Genomic DNA, 11,361 nt, shown 5'->3' on the forward strand with positions numbered 1-11,361 from the left:
CCCTGCGACGTCAGGCCCTCCCCTGGTCATCGGGCCCTTCCCACTGCTGCTAGGCTCTGATGCAGCAGACTCTGTGCTGAGGGACACAGGGTCCGCCTTGTGTGACCTGCACTCTGGGGGGGCCCTGGGGAGCCAGAGCAGACCTGGGCGTGGGACGTGGGAGCCAGAGCAGACCTGGGCGTGGGCCCTGGGGAGCCAGAGCAGACCTGGGCGTGGGACGTGGGAGCCAGAGCAGACCTGGGCGTGGGCCCTGGGGAGCCAGAGCAGACCTGGGCGTGGGCCCTGGGGAGCCAGAGCAGAGCTGGGCGTGGGCCCTGGGGAGCCAGAGCAGAGCTGGGGGTGGGGCGTGGACCCTGGGGAGCCAGAGCAGACCTGGGCGTGGGGCGTGGGAACCAGAGCAGACCTGGGCATGGGGCGTGGGAGCCAGAGCAGAGCTGGGCGTGGGAGCCAGAGCAGAGCTGGGCGTGGGCCCTCGGGAGCCAGAGCAGAGCTGGGCGTGGGCCCTCGGGAGCCAGAGCAGAGCTGGGCGTGGGCCCTCGGGAGCCAGAGCAGAGCTGGGCGTGGGGCGTGGGAGCCAGAGCAGAGCTGGGGGTGGGGCCTGGGCCCTGGGGAGCCAGAGCAGAGCTGGGCGTGGGGCGTGGGAGCCAGAGCAGAGCTGGGCGTGGGCCCTCGGGAGCCAGAGCAGAGCTGGGCGTGGGCCCTGGGGAGCCAGAGCAGAGCTGGGGGTGGGGCGTGGGCCCTGGGGAGCCAGAGCAGACCTGGGCGTGGGGCGTGGGAGCCAGAGCAGAGCTGGGCGTGGGCCCTCGGGAGCCAGAGCAGAGCTGGGCGTGGGCCCTCGGGAGCCAGAGCAGAGCTGGGCGTGGGCCCTCGGGAGCCAGAGCAGAGCTGGGCGTGGGCCCTCGGGAGCCAGAGCAGAGCTGGGCGTGGGCCCTTGGGAGCCAGAGCAGAGCTGGGCGTGGGCCCTGGGGAGCCAGAGCAGAGCTGGGCGCGGGGCGTGGGAGCCAGAGCAGAGCTGGGCGTGGGCCCTGGGGAGCCAGAGCAGAGCTGGGCGTGGGCCCTGGGGAGCCAGAGCAGAGCTGGGCGTGGGCCCTGGGGAGCCAGAGCAGAGCTGGGCGTGGGCCCTGGGGAGCCAGAGCAGAGCTGGGCGTGGGCCCTCGGGAGCCAGAGCAGAGCTGGGCGCGGGGCGTGGGGCGCTGCCTTTCATACCCCGCCCCAGCTGCCTCAGTCAGGATTGCCAGCAGGACAGCAAGTGGCTAAAGCAGCTGCTGGTGCTGCCCAGAGCCGGGGGCTGGGCTCTCCCTCTGCTGCCCACACCCACAGCAAGGGACTGAAGCCCTGGAGCCTCGGTTCACCTGCGCGCGCGGCAGGCTCGCGGGGCCAGGACGTGGCGCCCCGGCGATGTTACTTTTGGCCATGGGACGGGGCGTGAGATGCAGTCGTCTTCGCGCTTGCTCGGCTGACCCAGGTTGGCTCCAGCGGCCCTGGCCCGGCCCCCGGCCCCCGCTCCTCCCCTGCCCTCGTCAGAAGGCTGATTCCAGGGCCAGGGGTGAGAGGTTCGCCCAGCGTCACAGCCTGGAGAGACCGAGGCCGGCGGCCCCGCGCAGCACAGGCCCACGAAAACACCCACTGCGTGAGCCACCTGTTCACAGGGCCAGGGCCGGTCCGCAGCTGCCGTGCCCCGGGACGAGCCCGGCCGGGACGGCCCCCACCCCACCCCGCTTGCTTCGGCGCCCACCTCGCACCCGGCGAGAGAGGCCGGAGTCAGCCTCCCCCGACAGGAGCCCGGAGGAACCCTCCGCACGCCGCCCGCCCGCCCAGGCCCGGCCCGCGACCCCCGCCCCGCCCAGGCCCGGCCCGGCCGCCCCGCACGCCGCCCGCCCGGCCCCGCGGCCCCCGCCCCGCCCCGCGGCCCCCGCACGGCCCCGCGGTCCTCCGAGTCCCGCCCCCCCCAGTCCAGGCGGCCGGGGCGGGGCCGGGCAGCCCCGGAAGGCGGCGCGGGCGGAGCCGGGCTCCGGAGGCGCGGCCGGTCCCCGCGCGCCGGCAGCCGCACACGTGTCCGGGCGTCACGTCCGCGCGCGCCCGGGGCCTGCGTCAGCCGCCGCGGGAGCCGGGGCCGGGGTGGGGACGCCGCGCGGAGCGGGGCCGCGGGAGGGCGCGCGGCCCGGAGCCGGAGCCGGAGCCGGAGCCGGAGCGCGGCCGGCCGCCGTGGCGCTGCCCGGGACCCCGGCGCCCGCGGAGAGCCGGGCGGGCCCGCGGCAGGCCGGCGCGCGCGGGCCCATGGTGGGCGCGGGGCGCGATGAGCCGCCCGTCCTCGGCCGGCCCCAGCGCTAGCAAGCCCGGCCCCAAGCCGCCGCCGGCCCCGCTCGCCCCGGCCCCGGCCCCGGCCGCGCCCCCGGCCGCCGCCACCATCTCGGCCGCGGGCCCCGGCCCGGCCGCGCTGCCCGCCGCGGCGGCGGTGATCGCGGGCCCCGGCGGCGGCGGCGGCGGCCCCGCGTCCCCGCAGCACCACGAGCTGACGTCGCTCTTCGAGTGCCCGGTCTGCTTCGACTACGTCCTGCCGCCCATCCTGCAGTGCCAGGCCGGGCACCTGGTGTGCAACCCATGCCGCCAGAAGCTGAGCTGCTGCCCGACCTGCCGGGGCGCGCTGACGCCCAGCATCCGGAACCTGGCCATGGAGAAGGTGGCGTCGGCCGTGCGCTTCCCGTGCAAGGTGAGGGAGCGCGGCCCCGCGGGGAGGCGCCCGCCCCGGCACCCGACCCCCGCCCGACCCCGGACCGGACTCCGACCCGACCCCGACCCCGGACCCCGACCCCAACCTGACCCCGACCCCGACCCCGACCCCGGACCCCGACCCCGACCCCGGACCCCGACCCCGGACCCTGACCCCGGACCCCGACCCCAACCTGACCCCGACCCCGACCCCGGACCCCGACCCCGGACCCCGACCCCGACCCCAACCTGACCCCGACCCCGGACCACGACCCCGACCCCAGACCCCGACCCCGACCCCAACCTGACCCCGACCCCGACCCCGGACCCCAACCCCGACCCCAACCTGACCCCGACCCCGGACCCCGACCCCGGACCCTGACCCCGACCCCAACCTGACCCCGACCCCGGACCACGACCCCGACCCCAACCTGACCCCGACCCCGACCCCAACCTGACCCCGACCCCGGACCCCAACCCCGACCCCAACCTGACCCCGACCCCGGACCCCGACCCCGGACCCTGACCCCGACCCCAACCTGACCCCGACCCCGGACCCCGACCCCGGACCCTGACCCCGACCCCAACCTGACCCCGACCCCGGACCACGACCCCGGACCCCCGACCCCAACCCCGACCCCAACCTGACCCCGACCCCGACCCCAGACTCCGACCCCGACCCCGGACCCCAACCCCGACCCCGACCCCGGACCCCGACCCCGACCCCCCCGACCCCGACCCCGGCCTGCGCCCCGACCGCCCGGCCTCCCTCACCCTCACCCCCCCCCCCCCTCGCTGGAGCAGGGCGGCCGCGGGCAGCGCGGGGCCACGGGCCTTGTAGAAAGTTCCCAAAGTCCTGGAAAGTCCGTGATGGACCCGACTGCAGCCGGGGGGGGGGGGGCGGGCGCCGGGGGACATTGGGGACACGGGGGCTGGGGGCTGGGGCTGGGAGGGGGGGCTGGGGGCTGGGGCTGGGAGGGGGGGCGCGGGCGCCGGGGGACACGGGGGCTGGGGGCTGGGGCCGGGAGGGGGGGGCGCGGGCGCCAGGGGACACGGGGGCCGGGGGGGCGCGGGGGCCGGGGGCTGGGGCCGGGAGGGGGGGCGCGGCCGGGGGCCGCGGGGGCTGGGGGGGACGCGGGCGCGGAGGCCTCCCCTGAACCCCACACCACCTGGATCCACCGCAGGCCAGGGCTCCTGCCCCCCTCCTGCCCCCCTCCTGCCCCCTCCTGCCCCCCTCCTGCCCCCTCTCCCCTCCTGCCCCCCTCCTGCCCCCTCCTGTCCCCTCCTGCCCCCTCCTGCCCCCTCTCCCCTCCTGTCCCCTCCTGCCCCCCTCCTGCCCCCCTCCTGCCCCCTCCTGTCCCCCCCTCTCCCTCCTGCCCCCCTCCTGCCCCCTCCTGCCCCCCTCCTGCACCCTCCTGCCTCCCTCCTGTCCCCTCCTGCCCCCTCTCCCCTCCTGTCCCCTCCTGCCCCCCTCCCGTCCCCTCCTGCCCCCTCTCCTCTCCTCTCCTCCCCTCCCCCTCCTCTACTCTCTTTCCCTCCCTTCTCTTCCTCTCCTCTCCTCTCCCCTCTCTTCCCGTCCCCTGCTCCCCTCCCTACCCCTGCCCTCCCCTGCTCCCTTCCCCTCCTCTCCTCCCCTCCTCTCCTCCCCTTCCCCCCCTCCCCCTCGCCCTCCGCACCTCCTCCTCTGCAGACCCCTCGGTCTGCAGGTCCTGCAGGGTTCATTTCGCTGAACCTGGAAAGGGATGTCCTGCCGGCGTGTCCCCGAGGTGGCTTCTTGTGTTATTGTTTCATGAAGGGCTCTGTTCTGCGCATTCCCACCTTTCACGGGGCAGGAGCTCGTGGGTCCATGAAGAACGGGTGGCAGAGAGTTCAGGCTTGAGTCGAGCCAGTTAAATGTCATTTATGTGATCCTGGGTCCTTGGCCGGGGTGGCAGTTGTAGCACACATAACTAATGCCAAGGGCAAAGGGGCCGTCCAGGCTCCCGTGGTAGACACCTCCTGCCAGCACTCCTGAGCTCACACTCAGGACCCCCAAACCAGAGTGAAGGACTGTGTCGGTGTTTGAACAAGGGGTCTTAGGAAAACCTAGCCAACCACAACCGTTCTTCTCAGAATGGCGCCCGCCACTGCCCCCCCCCCCCCCAGCTGCTCCTCAGACTTTCCTTAGGACAGGAGAGCACAGCGGCCTAGAGACCAGCGACCTCCAGGGGGTGTTCAGTGTGGGCTACACGCGTTGGGGAGCCATCTGCTCAGCCCCCCTTGCACTACCGTGGTTCCTGGGTCAGTGCTTCAGCGGTGTCTTGAGACAGTGCTGTGAACCTCCATGTCCAGGCCCGAGGGCCAGTGCAGTCTGGCTCTCTCCCTGGTGCCCAGACACGTCACCCCGGGCTCGAAGACCGCAGCTGGGCACCGCTCACCCCTCTAGCAGAAATGGAGAACCACCCGTTCCTAGGACAGACCAGAATGCATGGGGGTCAGGGCCTGTGTGTGTGCAGGAGTCGCTCGGGGCTGGCCAGGGCTCCCTCTCCCTCTGCCCCCGGGAGCAGGCCGCTCAGCACGGGTTTCCACCCCACCCCTGGCACCTGAGACTGGATCAGGTCTTCCCAGTCTGCAGTAAAAGTCTCAACAGAGGAAGCGCCCGCCAGCTGACCATGCATTCTTTCATTTTGACTTACCCAAGATTGTAAGAAACAAGATGGTAGAACAGCACGTCCCCAGCAAGCATGAGACAACTTTGCCCAAAGTCTCCAAGATAAAAGTGAACCTCATGGTGCTGGGATGTAGCTCAGTGGCAAAGTGCTTGTCTAGCAAGGGCAACATCCTGGGTTCAACCCCAGTACCAGAAAAAGACAGACAAGACAAGCGTGAACCTGGGCAGCCCAGACTCTTCCTGAGGTCCCAGGCACCCCTCATGGCACAGGATCCCCTTAGCATGTGGGCCCTGGAGCTTAATTAGATCTACCTCCCTCTCTAAGAAGAAAGTTCACAATGTCACCAGTATGTTCTTAATCTCTCCGGAGTTTGAGCAACTGTTTGACACTTCTGGAGCTGAGTGACACTGCCTCCTCCTGCTATTGCCTGCCTGTTCCCGCACCGCCTGTGGTGGGAATGGAGGCTGGATTAGGAAGTTCAAGAAAGAGGATGCCAGGTGCTCAGAGCACGGCTGGCTGCTAGACACACAGGCTGGCGTTAGTCACAGAAAAGACTTTCCAGCACGGCAGCTCTTACACTGCTCTTCATGGTCCAGGGCAAGCAGTGCACAGCATTACCAACAGCACAGAGGTGACAGGTCAGAGGGGGCAGACGGCCCAGACACTGCCGGCAGCTGTAGCTCAGGTCAAGAGAAGCACCAGCCTCAGGCCAGCAGCACTCTGCCTAACTTTTTCAGACACCATCAGTCCAGTACTTGCTATGCGCAAAACTTGAGGTACTTTAGCAAAAAGTGACAAAAGCAAACTTACACTGCCCCGAAATCCTGAAAAAAAAAAGAAAGAAGTTGAGTTGAAACCCCTTTGCACAACTACTTGAACATAATAAAAGATAAAATGTTTTCTTACATGATCTCAAGGTCTATTGAATTTCTTTTCCTTTTTTTTTCCCAGTCCTGGCTTTGAACTCAGGGCCTGATCACTGTCCTTGGACTTTCTCAAGGCTAGAGCTCTACCCCTTGAGCCTCAGCACCACTTCCAGCTTTTTTCCATGTATATGGTACTGAGGAATCGAACCTGGGTCTTGGTGCATGGTAGGCAAGCACTTTAACCACCAGGCCAAACTCCCAGCCCCTACTTACAACCTTTCTTATGGTTCTATTAGTTTTGTCTGTCTGTTGTTTCTTACCTACCCAGTCATTTATAAATATAATTTTAATATAAACAAATACTAGTTTTATCTGCAGATGGAGTGTTCTGTACCATGTTCATTTTACTTTAATTGGAAGAAGCCTCACCATAGAAGTTAACATAAGCTTGGAGCTCAAGCCCAGGACTGGCCAAAAAAAAAAAAAAGAGAGAGAAAGGTTGTAAGTAATCTCAGGTCACTCAGTGACAATTTGGGAGCAGATAAACATTTTAATCAGAAAAGGCCAGGCTGACCTGGTAATGTCCTTTTGAGAAATGGCAAGACTTCAAGTTTAATTGCTGGTTCATGTGCAGGTTTGCCACACTCGTGTACACAGATCTAGAGAGCAATGAGAAGATGCAGCTCCGCCGAGCATCTGCCAGGCAGATGTGTTCCACGGCAGGAATTCACCCTTCCGGTCAGATGCGTGTGTTTCTGCTTCTGTTTCTGGCTTTGTCTCCATAGTGCTACAAGACACATGGGAGTGTGAGAAAGGAGGGGGAGGCGTCAGCCTTCCCTGCCGGCCTCACCTGCCAGGAGGGCAGGCTGGCCTGGGTGTCCACTGTGGGTGATGATGGCGGTAAAGTCTGGAGTGGTGGGCGATGCAGCGGCAGGACGGCCGCAGGCCCGGCAGGACGACGGTGGAGGCAGCCGTCCTCTGTGAGGCTAAGGGAGAGACGACCGTGTCTTTACTGAAAGGTGAACCTGGTTCACTGAAATGACTCCCAAAGAGGCACCAGCAGAAGGAAAGGTTCGCTGGTTTACATGCCGCTAGAAGGACATGTTCTCCTAGTAGCAAAACGTTCATGATAAAGCTCAATTCACGCCACCAGCTCCTGAACGACGCAGGCCCGGGAAGGATCTGTACGTTGCGAGCTACACGCCAGCCCCTGCCTTTATTTTTAAGTCCTTCTAAACAAACTGGAATGCTAATCTTTTACTTCTCTTCCCAGCGTGGATAAGGGCTGGTTTTTAGAGTCTCTGGGGCTAGTTTCATGACAACTAGAGATTATTTCTTTAAAAAAACAAGACAAGACAAAAAACTGCACGAGGTGGCTCATGCCTGTTGTCCCCGCTGACAGGAGGCTGAGACCTGAGGATCATGGTTCAAAGCCAGACCCGGCACAAAAAAATCCTTGAGACTCTTATCCCCTATAATAAACTTTAAAAAGACAGAGAGACAGAGGGGGGGGGGGAGAGAGAGAGAGAGAGAGAGAGAGAGAGAGAGAGAGAGAGAGAGAGAGAGAGAGAGAGAGAGAGAGAGAGGGAGAGAGGAGAGAGGGGAGAGGGGAGAAGGGAGAGGGAGAGGGGAGAGAGGCAGGAGAGAGGGAGAGAGGGAGAGAGGGGAGAGAGGGAGAGAGGGGAGAGGGGAGAGGGAGAGGAGAGAGAGCAGGAGAGAGGGAGAGAGGGAGAGAGGGAGAGAGAGAGAGAGAGAGAGAGAGAGAGAGAGAGAGAGAGAGAGAGAGAGAGAGAGAGAGAGAGAGGAGAGAGGGAGAGAGAGAGGAGAGAGAGAGAGAGAGAGAGAGGAGAGAGAGAGAGAGAGATAGATTACGCGAGCCCTGGGGACCTGACAGCCATGTCTGTCTGTCTCCCTGGGTGCCCCTGGCCGTGTCTGTCTGTCTGTCCGTCTGTCTCCCTGGGTGCCCCTGGGGACCTGACGGCCGTGTCTGTCTGTCTGTCTGTCTCCCTGGGTGCCCCTGGGGACCTGATGGCCCTGTCTGTCTGTCTGTCTGTCTGTCTCCCTGGGTGCCCCTGGGGACCTGATGGCCGTGTCTGTCTGTCTGTCTGTCTCCCTGGGTGCCCCTGGTCGTGTCTATCTGCCTGTCTCCCTGGGTGCCCCTGGGGACCTGATGGCCCTGTCTGTCTCCCTGGGTGCCCCTGGTTGTGTCTATCTGCCTGTCTCCCTGGGTGCCCCTGGGGACCTAACGGCCATGTCTGTCTGTCTCTTTGTGCGTGCCCTGCAGTATGCCACCACCGGCTGCTCGCTGACGCTGCACCACACGGAGAAGCCGGAGCACGAGGACGTGTGTGAGTTCCGGCCGTACGCCTGCCCGTGCCCGGGCGCCTCCTGCAAGTGGCAGGGGGCCCTGGAGGCCGTCATGCCGCACCTCATGCTGGCGCACAAGAGCATCACCACGCTGCAGGGGGAGGACATCGTCTTCCTGGCCACGGACATCAGCCTGCCGGGCGCCGTGGACTGGGTCATGATGCAGTCCTGCTTCGGCCACCACTTCATGCTGGTGCTGGAGAAGCAGGAGAAGTACGAGGGCCACCAGCAGTTCTTCGCCATCGTCCTGCTCATAGGCACCCGCAAGCAGGCCGAGAACTTCGCCTACCGGCTGGAGCTGAACGGGAGCCGGCGCCGGCTGACCTGGGAGGCCACGCCGCGCTCCATCCACGACGGCGTGGCCGCCGCCATCCTCAACAGCGACTGCCTGGTCTTCGACCCGGCCATCGCGCATCTGTTTGCGGACAATGGGAACCTGGGCATCAACGTGACCATCTCCACCTGCTGCCCCTGACCCCCGCCCGCCCCCGCCCCGGGTGCCACCCCGGGCTCTGTCCAATAAAAGGTTTTGCTGAGGGTCACTCCGCACGTCTGCACAAGTCCTCGCCTGCTCTGTGGGGCCGGCGTACCCCCCCCCCCGCGGTTCCTGAGAGGGGGTGGGATGGCCGCCCTGTGACCCCAGCGCCCCCCCCTGCCTCCCCCGGGAGGAGGCTCAGGGGCTGAGATCGGCCTGTCCTGGAGCCGAGCCGGGGCTCTCGACCAGGGTGGCCCCACGCAGAACCTTCTAGAGCACTCCCTTGAAAACGCAGTTTGGGCCAACGCCCGTCATCCTAGCTACCCAGGAGGCTGCCCTCTGAGGACCACGGTTTGAAGGCAGCCCCGCAGGAAGGTCTGTGAAAGTGAGCCCAAAATGCCAGACGTGGAGGTGGTGGCTCAGGGCTGAGTGCCAGCCTTGGGTGACACAATGATGACCAGAGAGAGGAGAAAAATGGAGACGTGGAGAGGCTGTGGATTCCTGCAGGGTCTTCAAGGGAGTCGTCGGTGGGGTGTGGGGATGACCGGCCTGGGCTCTGAGTGCAGGCTCACGGCGCCCTCGGGCGCCTGCTTCAGCCTCTGCCCTGCTTGACTGCTGCCCGCCCTCACCACCGAGGTGCACCGGCTCCCGGGACCTGGCTGCCCCTGGAGTTCGGGGTGGACTGTCCGGGCAGGTGAGTTGCACGGCCTGGACATTCGCTCACCGTTTGTCCTCCATCGACTGTAGCGTAGCTAGGTGACCTGTTACCCCTGCCCTGCCCCCAGCCTTCCTTGACGAGCGAGCGGGTGAGAGACTGGTCTGTAGTGAGACGAGCTTTATCACAGGTGTCCTCACGCACTTATGGTTCAAAGGTATGTGTTGGTGGTGGGATTTTTATTTTTTTATTTTTGCCACATTCACTTTAGTTTTTTAATAAATATTTTCCAGAAATAAACAGTGTGCCTTGTTTCTCTACTTAGAATTGAGATTGTTCTTAATTTTCTACCCAGTGCTTGTAACCTTTGACAGAGGTCACGGCACCTCTGAACCCCGGAGTGTGTTTGGGGTGTAGCTTTGTCCCCAGAACTGTGCTCTTTACCCTGCGAGAAGAGCAAACCCACTCCTCTACTGCAGAGCCAGCACCATTTCCGGTCTGGAGAGCAGGTGAGGGCTACAACAAAGAGGAGGGGAGGGAGCCAGGCTGCCCCTTGCTGGAGGTTCTCCTCCCAAAGCAACTGTAAACATAAGGGTAATGCACGTTCAAACCTATCGAGTGGGCCTTAAAAAATAAAGCAGAAGAAGACGCCAGGCGCCATGGCTCACGCCTGGAATCCTGCCTGCTCAGGAGGCTGAGATCTACAGATCAAAGCCAGCCAGGCAGGAGTGTGTCCATGACACACTCATCTTCAGTAAGCTGTCAAAAAGCCAGAAGCGGAGCTGTGGCTCAAGTGGCAGAGCACTAGCTAGCTTTGAGCAAAGAAGTTCAGTTCAGGAACCACACCCGGGTCTTAAATCTGAGCCCCAGGACCAGCACATTTGCATTACCATACACGCACGCACACACACACACACACACACACACACACACACACACAAAAGAAACCTGCCTGGGCTAGCTCACTGGATGGCGCTGACCCTTGGGACTTGTGAGACGCCATCAACGAGAGCCTCTGTGGGTCAGCTGATGCCTGATCCGAAGTGACTTGCCGTTGAACAGGGCCTACTGTGCCCAGCACACCCTCTCCATGGCAGGGAGAGGGACTCATCCCGCTGGCAGACGCAACACGCAGGACTGGCAGCTCTGGCTGTGTGAGGCCTGCGCTGGCGCCGTCGGCAGCTGCTCTCTGGTTCTGAGGACAGGCATGTAGACGGCTCTGTGTGCCCTGGGCCCAGCCGGGCTCCTGCGGTGAGCTGGGCTCCCCTCAGAGGCAGGGCAGCAAGCTGGTGGCAGCAGCACCCGGGCCATCGGGCCATCGTCCCGCTGTGCTGGGGGACCCCGGCCTGAGCCACTGCCAAGGCCTGGAGAGGTGGGCCAGGTCTCCAGCCAGTCTCGAGTGCCAAGCCTCCATCTCCTGAGCCACAGCTTAACGCGACTCTAGTGAACGGGGCCCTGCCTTGGCGTTTCCGGCCAGCAGGGCAGGAAAGCGCTTTGTCCCGCTGACCTGGTGACCGGGTGACCGCTGGGTGCCCGTCGACGACTGCCGTCTTAGAGCCACTGCAGATTGGAACGGGATTGTGGCCTCCATACCCAGAGCCCTGAGGTGACAGCTGTGCTGCAGTAATGGGCAGGGGG

General features: G+C 64.8%; 1 protein-coding gene across 1 annotated transcript; it reads left to right on the forward strand.

Moving 5' to 3' along the window:
• Positions 1-2,107: 2,107 nt before the first annotated feature.
• Siah2 (siah E3 ubiquitin protein ligase 2) lies at positions 2,108-10,035 on the forward strand. Its single transcript, XM_090323586.1, has 2 exons — positions 2,108-2,710; positions 8,511-10,035. Exons 1-2 carry the CDS (start codon positions 2,297-2,299, stop codon positions 9,066-9,068), a joined length of 972 nt encoding a protein of 323 aa, XP_090179712.1. The 5' UTR covers positions 2,108-2,296; the 3' UTR covers positions 9,069-10,035.
• The last annotated feature ends 1,326 nt before the right edge of the window (positions 10,036-11,361 follow it).

The sequence above is a fragment of the Megascapheus bottae genome, chromosome 32 (assembly GCF_031878675.1).
Source record: "Megascapheus bottae isolate mThoBot1 chromosome 32, mThoBot2.hap1, whole genome shotgun sequence".
In the NCBI taxonomy this organism is placed as follows: domain Eukaryota; kingdom Metazoa; phylum Chordata; class Mammalia; order Rodentia; family Geomyidae; genus Megascapheus; species Megascapheus bottae.